The 12,647-nt window shown below is 46.7% G+C and overlaps 2 protein-coding genes across 5 annotated transcripts; one reads left to right on the plus strand and one right to left on the minus strand.

Moving 5' to 3' along the window:
- Positions 1–959: 959 nt before the first annotated feature.
- On the plus strand, positions 960–2,926 carry LOC6592180 (poly(U)-specific endoribonuclease homolog). The gene is made up of 5 exons (XM_002017004.2): positions 960–1,254; positions 1,317–1,476; positions 1,528–1,733; positions 1,786–2,018; positions 2,080–2,926. Exons 1-5 carry the CDS (start codon positions 1,122–1,124, stop codon positions 2,323–2,325), a joined length of 978 nt encoding a protein of 325 aa, XP_002017040.1. The 5' UTR covers positions 960–1,121; the 3' UTR covers positions 2,326–2,926.
- A 315-nt stretch (positions 2,927–3,241) lies between these two features.
- On the minus strand, positions 3,242–10,636 carry LOC6592181 (serologically defined colon cancer antigen 8 homolog). Of its 4 annotated transcripts, XM_026995467.1 has the most exons (8): positions 10,395–10,636; positions 9,541–9,751; positions 8,070–9,482; positions 7,930–8,014; positions 7,486–7,603; positions 4,996–5,120; positions 3,947–4,762; positions 3,242–3,840 (listed from the first exon to the last, which is right to left on the minus strand). In XM_026995467.1, exons 1-8 carry the CDS (start codon positions 10,634–10,636, stop codon positions 3,371–3,373), a joined length of 3,480 nt encoding a protein of 1,159 aa, XP_026851268.1. In that variant the 3' UTR covers positions 3,242–3,370. The 4 variants fall into 4 exon arrangements, with proteins under 4 accessions (XP_026851268.1, XP_026851269.1, XP_026851267.1 ...); XM_026995468.1 differs by lacking the exons at positions 4,996–5,120; positions 10,395–10,636 and adding an exon at positions 5,249–5,408 and having other exon boundaries at positions 3,242–4,762; positions 9,541–9,741; XM_026995466.1 differs by lacking the exons at positions 3,242–3,840; positions 3,947–4,762; positions 7,486–7,603; positions 10,395–10,636 and having other exon boundaries at positions 5,040–5,120; positions 9,541–9,741.
- Positions 10,637–12,647: the final 2,011 nt, after the last annotated feature.

Raw genomic sequence — 12,647 nt, forward strand, 5'->3', positions numbered from 1 at the left:
TTTCGTGTTATATTTTCACTTTTAATTGAGGTGCTACCTTTTGCTGATAATGAATATTTTGCATGTTGAGTGGAGAGTTTACTTTACGAAAATATGGTTTGCAAATAAAAGAATTTTGTATGAATAATTAGTTCCACATTATTTTTATTGCGTAATTATACCGCGCTTTGAATCGAATTTAAGTTTTGAATTTTTCTTATCACGTCAGAGCTTCCTGTTCGGGTCTGTCTCTGAGACAGACAATTGTTTAGAACCCAATTCGGGTGTAATTATAATGCAGTCGAGACGGCAATACAAATGACATGACACTCATATACGAAAATTTGTCCAAACAAACAAATTGCTAATTTCGTGAACAAATTGTTTGTTTAATTCCCCGCAGTACACTGTGTGCGATTCCAGTCACGTTGACTTTGCTGTGGAATTATTTATGCGTTTAGGCAGAATTTTTTAACCGGAGAACAATAGTATATTCTGGCCATCTGTTATTCCTAGAGCTCATTATTTGTTGTAACTCCAAACAAACGAATATTTGCACCCATGAAGAGAAGCAGCGGCAATTCGAAAACAACAAAATGCAAACAGGTGGGAATGCTTTAAGCGCGGATACGACTGTGAGACACCCTGTGTACACATTTATTTTTAGTTCACTACATAGAAAAGTGGCATAAAGGGAGCATAAAATTGGATACAAATCAATTTTCTAACAAATAATCATAATTCGTATTTATGTATTCGCTTCATTATGACATTTTACCCAAAACAAATATACCTCTGCTCTGCCACGAGTACCGTGTACAAAAACAACAGATGATCCCCCAGAGAGCGCAAAAAAGAGCACAAAAGTGTGTGAGAGAGTTATCCAATTCCCATGTATGTGTGAAAGAGAGAGGGGTAACATATTCAGCCATATAGCAGGGCAGATCTCCGCTGGAGCAAAGCCCCAGTGGAGCTCTCAGTGGCGTTTTGACAGTTGCCACAGCCAGTAGTTCGGTCGGAAGTGACCAGATATAATAAGATCACATAGAAACGATAGAGAGACAGAGAAGGAATACAAAGAAAGAGCGGACACAAACAAAGACGGAAAAAACAAACTTTTAATTAATTATAATTAGATAATAATGGATGCTGTGCAGCAGAATACGAACACAAACAACAACAGCAACATCGACAGCGATAAATGCCAGAAGTTAAAGAGATTTGTGATCGTGGGCCTGCTCATCACCATTGGGATCTTGAGTTGGCATTTCTATGGTGAGTCTCTCTCTTGGATGACTCTCTTTGGTCTTAAGAGTAATTTTGTATGCCTCTCTTAGAGTACTTCCAAAGCAAACCGCTGCCCAAGGCTCCCGATGACGTCTTGGCCCTGTCAAAGTCTCTCTATGCGGAGGAGACTGTCGTCAGTCCATATCTGTATAAAGTGAATCTTCAGGGAAAGACCACATCTGGAGCCCGTGATGACAAGGCGCCAAAGAAGTGAGTAATTGAAAGGAACTTTCGCTTGATCTAACTGTTCCTTCCCCATAGTCTCTTTGAGCTCCATCAGGATCTGTTGGCCAGAGATGCCAATTCTACGACAGCTTTACTCCTGCGCCTCTTTGACAACTACGAGCTGGATGTGGCAGCGGCCGAGCATACCACAGCCGAACATGAAGCGGAACAGCATGATTTTCTCAGGGCTGTGATGAATACGCGAGTGATGAAGCTAACGATGAGATTTTTGGTGCACAAAGGTGAGCTGGAAGAGTGCTTACTTGAATACTCTTACAGGAATACGGTCTCTAGATATTGTCACCAGCGATTATGATGATCAGCTGCGTCTCCTGCAGGAGCTATGGTTCACCCCTTACTCCCGGGGACGTGGCATTGTGGGCAGCTCTAGTTTCGAGCACGTCTTCATGGCCGAGCTACGAGATCAGAAGGTGCTGGGCCTCCACAATTGGATCTACTTTGCCGATCAAGAGCAGCGTGGAAATATCGACTACAAGGGCTGGCTCAGCCACTTGGAAATGGGAAAGGTAAGTCCCAGCCTAGGAACTCCCATCGAATAATGATACTGATTCCATCTCGAACTTGCAGCCCAATCAAATCTCCCTGAGTCTGCGTAACACCTTCTATGGCATACAGAAGCCAGTAACCGGCTTCTTTGTTGGCACCTCTCCCGAGCTGGAGATGAGTCTGTACACCGCATGCTTTCTGGCCACCCCAGAGAAGGACCCATGTCACATTCAGTTGGGACATGCCCGAGTCTCGATTGTCTCGCACTCGTGGAACTGGAATGGCAAGCGACTGATAGCCACCGCCTATCCCGACAATCTGCCCTAGAACCGGCCCACACCCAGTGCCTTAAGTCCTCCTTAAGTCAATTAAATTAGTTAAATTCGTGTCTCAGCGCCGCTACCTCATAACTCACATACCTAAAAAAGCATCTAAGATCCAATGTCAAAGTCAAGTTCATTTTATTATCTCACTTTATGAGTGCCGCGGCGTGGGGGCGGGGATCCAAGAAGGTCTCATGACTGTCATTGCCAATTGCCAAACATGTCAGTCAGGCACTGTCAGGCTGTCCATTCTTCAGAAGGTGGCCTTGAAAAGGGCAATATAATGATGGCCAGCACGCCAAAGGAAGTTTTACGGAGGTGTCTAAGACTATCCATCTCTCCATTGAATGTTAAATAATATTAATAATAGTCCAGAAACTTATACTTCTTGCTTTATATAAAAGGGAATTACCAAATCTTAAAGCTCCCAACGATCCTAAAGAAAAACTAACCAAACTACAAGTCTTAGGATGTATAAATCTTCAACTTCCTTCAACATTTAAACACCATTTTAATCTATACTTCGGTGCCATTGTATACTTCTCATAAACATTCTACATTCATCCATATTTCCGATATATCTCCAAGTGTATTTAATGATTCGACCTTCCGATGAAAGCCATTCTGACTTGTCTTAACCTTTCAGTTGTTTTGACAGCTTTGCGTGGGCCGTAAATCATTAAGTTGTTTATTAGTTGTAACATTTATGTTTATTCCTTGACTTGGCAAAGTCAGCCCACCCCAAACCATTGAAAGTAAAGTGAACAGAATGCCTTGCCTTGAATATCCATTAGTTTTAGTCAATTGAAGTGTTTTAGATCAGCCAAAGAAAAGGTGTTAGAGTAGGAGGACCTCGTTTGCAAATGATAGTCCCCTAAGAACATCTTCAGAATATTCAATTTTTATTGCATTTAAAATTATTTGTTGTAATTACAAAAAATATGGAATATTTATGTTTTTGTTAGGCTGGAAAACATATGAGTAGAAGTACGAGTACGTTTTATGATTGAAGAAAGATTCGCTGGAAGAAAACATGGTGCTGCTGTCCCCTATCCTTGGGCATCTAGATGGCGCTCTATGATGACCGTTGCGTTGGCAATGTCCTCCTCCTGTTGTTGCACTATGGCCGGAGCGCTGGACCGACGGGCCGTGATGATGGTGGTCTGGGCGGGCGACACGCTCTCGTCGGAGCCATCAGGCAGCACCACAAAGGTCTCACTTAGATCGGCCAGCTCGGAGCAGGTCTCGTCGTTGGAGGAGCGCATCAGGCTGGGGCTGCTGATCGAGCACTCCAGCAGCAGGGGATCCTCCAGGTCGGGACTCCAGCTACTTCTTGCTGGCGGCTGCCGGGGCAGACTGTTGTGGCAGAGTGGATTTGCTGCCGGCGACTGTGGATCCAGCTCCTGGCCCCACAGCTCCACCGCTCGGGCGCGGTTGTGGTCGGCTCGCGGTGGATACCGCTCCGACTCCTGCTGCTGCTGCTGCAGGGCCGACTCCTGTTGCTGGTGGGGACGTGATCCCCGTGACGGGCGCCGCGGCCAGCGGCGGTGGCGATCGGTTGTAGTCCGTTGCGACTCGCTGAGCAGGCGTCGCAGCTGTTGCCGGATACTGGGGCTGGGCTTGGGGCTGCTGCGATTGGGGCTGTGGCTGCGACTGGTTGGTAGCGGCAGCTGCTGGCGTGGAGTCATACTGGTATCCAGACTGTCCGTAGTCGGCGGCACTGTAATCGTATCCGGCCGTGGCATCCCCGTAGTCGTACTGTTGGCCATCGTAGGGCTGCTGGGCGTAGGCATTCGGATCGTAGGCACTCGCATCATACTGCTGCTGATCGTAGGCACTGTAGTCGGTGTTGTATGCGGCCAGATTGGCGCTGCCGGCATTCGAGATGCTGCTGCTGTCGACGAGAGGCTGTTGTTGCAACTGGGACTGTTGCTGTTGTGGCAGTGACTGTTGCTGCTGTTGCTCTGCTTTCTGCTGCTCTGCCTGTTCCCGTTCCCGCTCACGTTCCCTCTCCCGGTCGCGTTTCTCTCGCTGTTCCCGCAATTGTTGCAACTCTCGATCTCGCTCCTCGCGTTCTCGTTGCCTGTCCTGCTCCTGTTGTTGTTGTTGCTGCTTCTCGCCCAGGCCAAGGTTGTCCTTAAGATTCTCGTCATCGTTATCTTGGAGTCCATAGTCGGAGAGGAGTCCCTTAGTACCGCCGCCGTTGCTGATGCTGCTCTTTCGCGCTCCTGCTGCTGTTGCTGCAACTGCCCCAGCAGCAAGAGTTGCTGTTGTGACTGCTGCAGCTGCAGCTGATCCAGCGGCAGCTGGCTCCCCTCCACCATTGCCAATACCTCCGTCTCCTCCGCTGTAGTCATCGTCGGCGCTGTTGTGTAGTTGTGGGGTGCTTTGTATGGGTTCGATTGTTGTGCCATATGTCGCTGCCTGGTAGTCGTAAGCGGCTGTGTGAGTACAAGAATTTCGATTAGTGTGACCAGCCAATTCAAAATAATAGAGTATCGAGTATCGAAAGTGTGGCAGTGTCAGAGTGTGAAAATGTAGTCTAGACTCCTTTCGTTTCCTCTTCCTGCGCGGCAGTTGTTCCTTCGGTCTCTGACGAATAGAAAATACCTTTTTTGGGATGTGTCTGTCTATGTTTTGGGGGCTCTACTTTGAAGGGGGCTCTGGGATTTACCTTTTCCAGGAACTATGCTAGTATAATCATGTGGTGTGGTATCTAATTTACTCATATGCTCCTCATTGCTTAACATGCGATTGGATAGATATTCTAGATTCGATTGTAAAGCAGATATTTCCTCTCTTCAGGAAAAGTTTAGAAAAGTTAGGTCAAAGAAAGGCATAGATAGACAGAGACAGAAAGGGAGAAAGGAAGAAAGAAAGAGAAACACACACAACCATTAGTCACATACATCAAAACCAACTTTTACCTGCAATTTCTCTAATTTGTGCTCATCTTTCGACTCCTCAGAGCTCTGCTCGGGGGTTCCATTGTGCACTTGTGGCAATTGTGATTTATATTTGGCCCAGATCTGTCTGAGACGTGCCATCAGCTGCTCATTTGTGGCACGTAGCTGTTGCTTCTCCTCGCTAAGGTTAAGCCACAAAAAATTTAAATGAATCAATCAACGAAAAATTAAAATTTAAGAAATAAAACAGATCTAAGATACTTAAATTTAGAGATGATAGATAATGGATGATGTACTTTAGATCTTTAAGATACAGACTGACAGACAGATCCTGACCAAAATGATATATGTATATGCATGTGCTTTAGGATCGTTATCGATTCATTCTTTGTGCTAAATGTATACCTTAAACTTATGACTATATTATGAATTCAAAGCACTATCAAAGTTTGGTGGCCTGCTCTTGCTCCTCATCGTCCTCATCCTGCTCCTCCTCAACCACATTCCTATCCTCTTCCTCCTCCAGCTCCTTCAGCTGCTTGTCGATCTGGGCCAACTCCGGGGAGGGCGTCTCCTTGACAAAAGTCTCGTTGAGGGCCTGCGCCACTTCATTCAACTCCTTGACGAATGTCTCATTCAGCGAAGGACTGACTTTGGGTCGCGCCTGCTTGGGCACCAGTCGCACATTAACATCTACTTTGACTGGTGGTCGGGGCTTCTTGTGACAGCCATCGCGTTGCAGCAACTGCTCGAAATATAGCTTGGGCTTGATGCTGGCACTCAAGGAATTGCTGCCCTGACCTCTGCAGGCTGTTGATGTTGCCGCTGTTGATGAGTCCGCAGTTGCGGCCAGAGTATCAGTGTCCACCGTCAAATGCTGCGTTTGACATGGGGCCTGACAGGGACTGGCACTGCTACTGCTGATGGTCTGATTCAAAACAAGATGCTGTTGCAACCAAGGCAACGGCTCCGTTTTGCATGGATGACAGCAGCCCGCCGACTGCTGTTGATGCTGCTGCTCTCGCACTGTCGACGATGATATTGTTGCAGGCTCGGTGGTGCGATGTTGGTGGTGCTCGTGATGCGTGGTGTGAAGGTGATGGTGGTGCGTCGTGTCTAGGGTGTACTCGTGGCCGTGACAATGCATGCTCTTGCTGTGTGTAGTTTGTGTACGCGCTTTCGCTGATGTTGCAGATGGGGCTGCCGATGTTGCCGATGAAGCTGTAGATGTTGCTGCTGGCCTACTGCTGCTGCTGCTGTTGCGCCTGCGCATTGCTGGCATCGCAAAAATGTGCTCATGTTCGTGCCTGTGTCGCATAAAACTGGGGCAAAAACATTTTGGCTTGGAGCCCAATGTCGATGTTGCTGTTGTCGTTGATGTTGCTGTTGCTGTCTCTGCTTTGCCTCTTTCCGCTTTAAAGTTGCTTCCAGCTCTGGCCTTCTTATAGCTGGATAACTTTGGCAGCGGTGGCATTTTGGCCAGCTCCTGGGCCAGGCGTTCGTTGCTTCTGATTATATTCTGCAGGATCTCATCGCCTTCGAGAGCAGCAGCAACATCAGCAACATCTTCTGGCATGGGGCTCGTAACATCTGGATTTGGGATTTCCAAATCAGGGATCTGCAAAATGAACTCGTTTGCGTTTTCTCTGATTGTTGTAGGCGCTGTTGTGGCTGTGGTTGCTGTTGTTGTTGTGGTCATGGGCACGTTTGTGGTTGTTGCTGGCATCACACGATCGCAAATTGGTTCTAATTATCGTGAAAATTGCGCAGGCAGCCCAAAAGAAAAGGTTTGAAGAAGTACAAGTACAGGCGTGTTAATCCAGTCTCTAGGTAGGTCGAACATTTTTCTATTGTTTTTGCTTTTTGTGTGGAGCGAATCTCAAATAAAGGAAATGGTGAGAGAGAAACTTTGGGTTGGCCTTGAATTTCAGATTGCGCTGTGCGGTGGTTTCCATATCTTAGAGTTATTTTTCTATCAAATATCCATATACAATTACATTAAAGTGGCATTATAATTAAAACGAGGTGGAACAACTAAATGAAACTGCAATATTTATAGTAAAAAATGCTTATGCTTTCATTTAAAAAACATTTCATTAAAATCCCTCAGATAGAAGTCGAGTTACTTAAGGTTAGCTAGGAATAATGGTAAATGGAAGCAGGCAATGAATATAAAAACTAAGTTGCATGTGTTCTAGGACTAAAATGATTGCAGTTTCTTATAGCATAGCATAGGTACATAATGGGATCATAATTACTTGTGCTTGTACGTTGTATCCTCTAATTTGCCCGTTAGGGTTTTACACTCGCCCGTCAGTTTATCCATGAGTTGCTTCTGAGATGTTATCATTTCCTCAAGCTCATTTACCGTATCCGCTACAAACAGATATTATACGGTTTAGTGGATATCTTCAGAAATACTACATACATATATAGGATGTTATGGAAATATAATATGCCAACGCGCTACAGAACAGAAACTCATGGATAAACTATTGAACTTTTCTGTATGACTATCATTTTCAGATCGAATTTGTATCTTTGGGGATTGTTTTTCCTTTTGCTTTAGAATGAAACCAACGCACGCTAACGATATGAGCATCAATAGCTTAACCAGAGTTTATATAGGGTGATAGAGGTTGTGTATAGGATAGTGATACAATAGGTGAGAGAAGAAGGAATCTACTAATAAGAGAACATACCATGCTTATCCTGCATTTCCGAGATCCGCTTGTCCAAATCTTTTTTGGTGGGTCGTATTTCGTTCTTCAGTTCGCCATAGGCTAGCTAAGGGTTTGACCTGTTCAGTATATGATCCGTATAGTGATCCTAAGCCACTTACCTCCTTCTCCAGATTGGCTATCTCATCGTTGAGTCGCAAAACCTCCCGCTTCGAGTGCAGCAGATCCGCATCCCCGCGATCCAAGCGCTGACGCAGAGAATTGATCTCCGCCTGGAGGCGAGCCGCCTCTGTTTTGGTCTCCCGGGCAGCCCGATCCAACTGGAGACGCAGCGAAGTGATCTCCTGTTCGAGGGACTGTTTCTCTGCATTAGAGGTAGCCATGTCCGCCAGGAAGTTGGTGCGATTGGCCCTCAGTTCGTTCTTCAGCTCCTCGATCTGCGAGTTGCGATTGGTGACGTCCCGCTTTAGGTCGGTCTCGTACCGCTTCTGGCGCTCCAGCTCCAGCTGCAGCTTGGTCACCTGCTCCCACTGGCTGCTCAGATCGCCACCCAGCTGGTCTACTTGGGTATTGTAGCGCCTCTCTGCGCTGGCCCGCTCCTCGGCCAAGCGACGGGCCATTTCGTGTTGCAGCTCCCGGACACGCTCGTGCTGACGATCCAGCTCGTCGCGCAGGTGACGCACCTCCAGCTCGGCCTGAGAGCGTTCCATCTGCACCAGATCGCTGATGTATCGCTTGGAGGTGGTGTTGCCCTGGCTTTGGGCCTTGGCGTCGTCCAGCATGCGCTGCAAGTGGCGCACAGTCTCCTCCAGCGTGAGCTTGTCCTGCTGCAGGCAGTCCAGCTGCTTGCGATGGGTTTCACAGTTGCCACCGCCAAAAGTGGCCACCGTCGTGATGGGATCCGTGTGGGCCAGCTTCCGCTTGAGATCCTCGTTCTCAGTCCTCACGCGCTTCAGGTCGATGTTGGCCTGCATCAGCTCTGCCTCCAGTTCGCTAATGCGAGCCTCGTACACGATATTGGGGGCACTAGCATACCGCGGAGACTGCACCTTGAGGTTGCCCTTCCTTGGGGTGGTCGGAGTTTTACGGCCGCTGCCATATATCAGGTGCTCATCGCTGTCGGATGACGGACTGGTCGTGACCGCAGTTTGGGCCATACCCGACTTTCCAGAACCCATATTTGCCAGCTCCGAGCGTGCATTCTCCGTGATCTGTTCATTCTCGTTGATCACATCCTTCACCTTGCCCAAGAGATTGGTCAGCTCGTTGCGACAGTACTTCGACTCCTTCTCCAGCTGCTCGATGTAGTCCTCCTGCTTCTCAATGAAGCTGAAAATCTCCACCGGGGCCTGGACACTGTCCGTGGCCAGTGGGGGAGGAGGTTGAGCAGGTTGAGGGACACTGCTGCCCGTATAGAGCGCCGCCATGGAGGACAAGTTCTCCTTGGAGACGGACATGCCATAGCCCATAGGTTGCATGCCATAAGTTTTCTTGGGACGGTACGAGCTCATCCGAGACTTCTGGCTGGGCGACAAGTACTTGGAAATGTCCGAAAAAACCGGACGCTCAATCACCTAATAAAATAATATTGAAGTCACGAATATTTTCGTCCCTTTTAGGTCTACCTCTCACCGATAGATTATCCGAAAAATTGTCCCCGGAATCCTCATTGAAGTTTCGCAGATATGCGGCTGCACTGCCACCGACCTTGGGTGGGGTATAGGAGTTGTCGGCCAGCATTACCTTGAGACGTCCCACAGCCTCATTGTAGGCGTAATTGGTGTAATCCATGGTCTTGGTCTTCTTGGTAATGCCCCCCTTCGAGGACTTCATCGAGAAGTTTCTAAAGTTGTCAACGAAAAGCGGAAACCGTATGCTTAAATGTCTCCCATCAAAGATCACATTTTAATTGAAGTTCTTTATTAATTTTTTGGAAGGAAAATGACTAGAACACGGAGTTGCTCGGCAACTGAAACTTAAATTGAAACTGAAACCGAAACCGAAAGCAGAAACAGAAACAGAAAACTGAGGCTGTCGTCCACATTGGGGTGACAATTGGAGTTGTAGTGTCAGTCGTTGCCAGGACAACAGGTTGGCCAACATACAAATGTTGCAGGTTTTTAACCCTGCTCCTTTTCTGGACGTGTGTTCATGCGTCATGGTTGAGCCAACATATTTGTGGGGGTGGTTAAATCCTTGCTACCCTGAATGCTTATAAGAAGAACTCCTGGCAGGAAAACCCCGTAGATCTAGGCGGCAACGAATGGGAATACTTGACTCAAAGAATTCAATAATCATGTACAAATGATTACCATCTAATGTACATCCTATTTTGAATAATCCCAAGAAAATTAAATGCCTAAAAAGCTTTGTACTACTAGAAGTAGTAGCTCTTTCTTTAGCTATAAAATTGCATATATGATGTCTGGAAATCAAAGACATATCCCGCTTTAAAGAGTACAAAGTTAAATCACTGCTGAAATTACCTCGATCGCCTCCTAATCCTGCCACCAGCACTGCTGCCACTGGCGACGCTCTCCCTGTCCGAGTACCCAGAGATGCGGTGCTGCTGGGTGAGATGACGCAGGTCGTCAGTTGTCAGGTGGTGGTGGCCTGTTCCGTGGCTGTTACCGATGCCACTCGCTTGCGGTTGGTTCTGCGAGTGAGTCCGAGTACTTTTCAAATTGTACAAAGGAGCGCCGTACTTGAAGAAGTTTTCTGTTTTCATTTTACCAACATCGGGGTTGGAGGCAGGAGCACAAGAACGGTTTGGGGCAGAGACACAAGAACAGGGGACTGGGTTGGGCTGAAAACTTTGTTGCAAGTTGCAACTGCTGGCATGCAACTTGAAGGGAGGCAGGGAGCGAGGGGGAAACACTTGTGGTATGCACTTCCTTCCGCCTTGCGGTCTGCACTTTAATTGTTTCTTTGAGTGAGCGACAGGCCAGGACGACAGGACGACAACGCGTTGAAGTTGCACTGAAACGGCGGCAAACACAAGTCAGGGCTTTTATAGACTCGGCACCAAGAGAGGGGCGGGGGGGAGGAGGGGGCCCCAGATATAGTTTAGTGTGCTTCCATAATGTGTTTGGTGCCATGTCGTGCCCTGTCAGGAGTCAGAGTTTGCCTCAGAGAGAGAAAGAGAGATTCCAAAACATTCCCATTAGCATTTTGCCTTTGCTGCAATGCAATTGTCGTCATGGGAGACGGCCGTCCCTTCCGAAAGGGGACCGGGATTGGGTGATGAAAGTTGAGGAATCTTTTGGGCATTGGCGCCTCTGGTTTTGGTTTTGGTTTCGGATTTTGTCTCTGTCTCTGTTTGATCGATACCAAATGGGGGAACTCCTCAATGTATTGAAAGCACGCTCATTTGTGCCAATACATGTCCATATATACATAGTGGCAGACCCTCTCTTCGGTCCCTTTTCCCATCTTCTGCATTGGGTTGTTCAACTCTCTTTCTGTACTCTAAAGGAATTGAGGCCAAAAACGTTTTTCATTGCCTATTTTAAGGGTTTCTATCTTGGGCTTGTTTGCTGTTATAATATTCGTATAATAAAAGGTTTGGGTATTGCCTTACTTACTGCCTCGTACCCTTATCCCTTATCTTCTGCGGAACTTAATTAATAACTTACGAGCATAACAAGGTCAGAAAGTCTCAATGACATTTCAATTAAGTGAAGGGCAAGTGAAACAAGTAGAGGTTTTGGGAGCTTAAGAAAGTATTAAGATTTGGAAAAGGAGACTCTATAGACTAGAAAAGAGAATATAGTAGAACCTGGTAGATATCCGGAATCAGGGGAATCAGGGAGGGGAGGCTGTCTCTGTCCACTGTATGCACCTTCTGGAATTCCCCCCGCATTTTGAAGACTATTAAATTTCAGAGTTTTGTTGCCACAGGCCTTGGGCTCTGGCCGGCCACATGTGGAATCCACCTAGACCTGCCAACAATTGATTGTCGATGTACCATAACTTATGGCCAAATCACAGGCATTTAATAGCTCAAATAACTCAAGATCAGGAGCTATTCCCTCGCCAGCAACACAGCACACAACGGATCCGAGCCGAACCCCAAGTGCAGCCACACAATCAATCAATGCAATCTCTGTTATCATGAATAATTTCCCATCGGGCAAATGCACAGCAGCCGCAGCAGCGGCAGAGAAAAATAAAAACCCTTTTGGCCAAAATAAAAGAAACAAGTAAGAATGATTTCATTACCATATTTCGACTATGGGATACCTCATGCTATAGTGGGGAGAATTTGAAATGGCATTTTCACAGATTAAAGATATAAAAGGAGTCAGTGGCAGATCTATGGATCTATTCACCTGGGGTACATAGAAAACTGTATTAATATCTTATAAAATATTCAAGATCTAAGCGTTGAGATATCAATCTTATTAAGGCGGATCGTCTGTTGATCCTGTAATGTATAGTTCTCAAATCCCTCCCATCTGCCCGTTGCATACTCCTTTTGGAATACAATATACCCCATACCTTCAGTTCGACTACCGGGTATTGAAAAAACCCTTTTGGCCAAAAAGAATACAATTTTCCTCTACACTTGGGAGCCCTTTTTCCCCCCCTATACATTATCAGCTTCTTGCGATTTAATTACCCGGACTAGGGAAAACAGAGGAACAACATACGGTAGTAGGAACCACAACACATCCCAGAAAAATTAACCCTCTGAGATAAAGGCATAATTCCGTGTGTTCAGAAATCTGCAAGACAAT

Source organism: Drosophila persimilis, unplaced genomic scaffold (assembly GCF_003286085.1).
Source record: "Drosophila persimilis strain 14011-0111.01,24,50 unplaced genomic scaffold, DperRS2 tig00000000-arrow-pilon, whole genome shotgun sequence".
Taxonomy (NCBI): Eukaryota; Metazoa; Arthropoda; class Insecta; order Diptera; family Drosophilidae; genus Drosophila; species Drosophila persimilis.

Bases quoted from the DNA above. Each gene is read 5' to 3' on its own strand.
- LOC6592180 (XM_002017004.2), top strand. From the start codon at position 1,122: ATGGATGCTGTGCAGCAGAATACGAACACAAACAACAACAGCAACATC. The intron at 1,255-1,316 runs GTGAGTCTCTCT...TGCCTCTCTTAG, and splicing joins CTTGAGTTGGCATTTCTATG to AGTACTTCCAAAGCAAACCG. The intron at 2,019-2,079 runs GTAAGTCCCAGC...TCGAACTTGCAG, and splicing joins GCCACTTGGAAATGGGAAAG to CCCAATCAAATCTCCCTGAG.
- LOC6592181 (XM_026995467.1), bottom strand. From the start codon at position 10,636: ATGAAAACAGAAAACTTCTTCAAGTACGGCGCTCCTTTGTACAATTTG. The intron at 9,752-10,394 runs GTAATTTCAGCA...TGACAACTTTAG, and splicing joins AGGATTAGGAGGCGATCGAG to AAACTTCTCGATGAAGTCCT. The intron at 7,604-7,929 runs GTATGTTCTCTT...ATCTGTTTGTAG, and splicing joins GGAAATGCAGGATAAGCATG to CGGATACGGTAAATGAGCTT.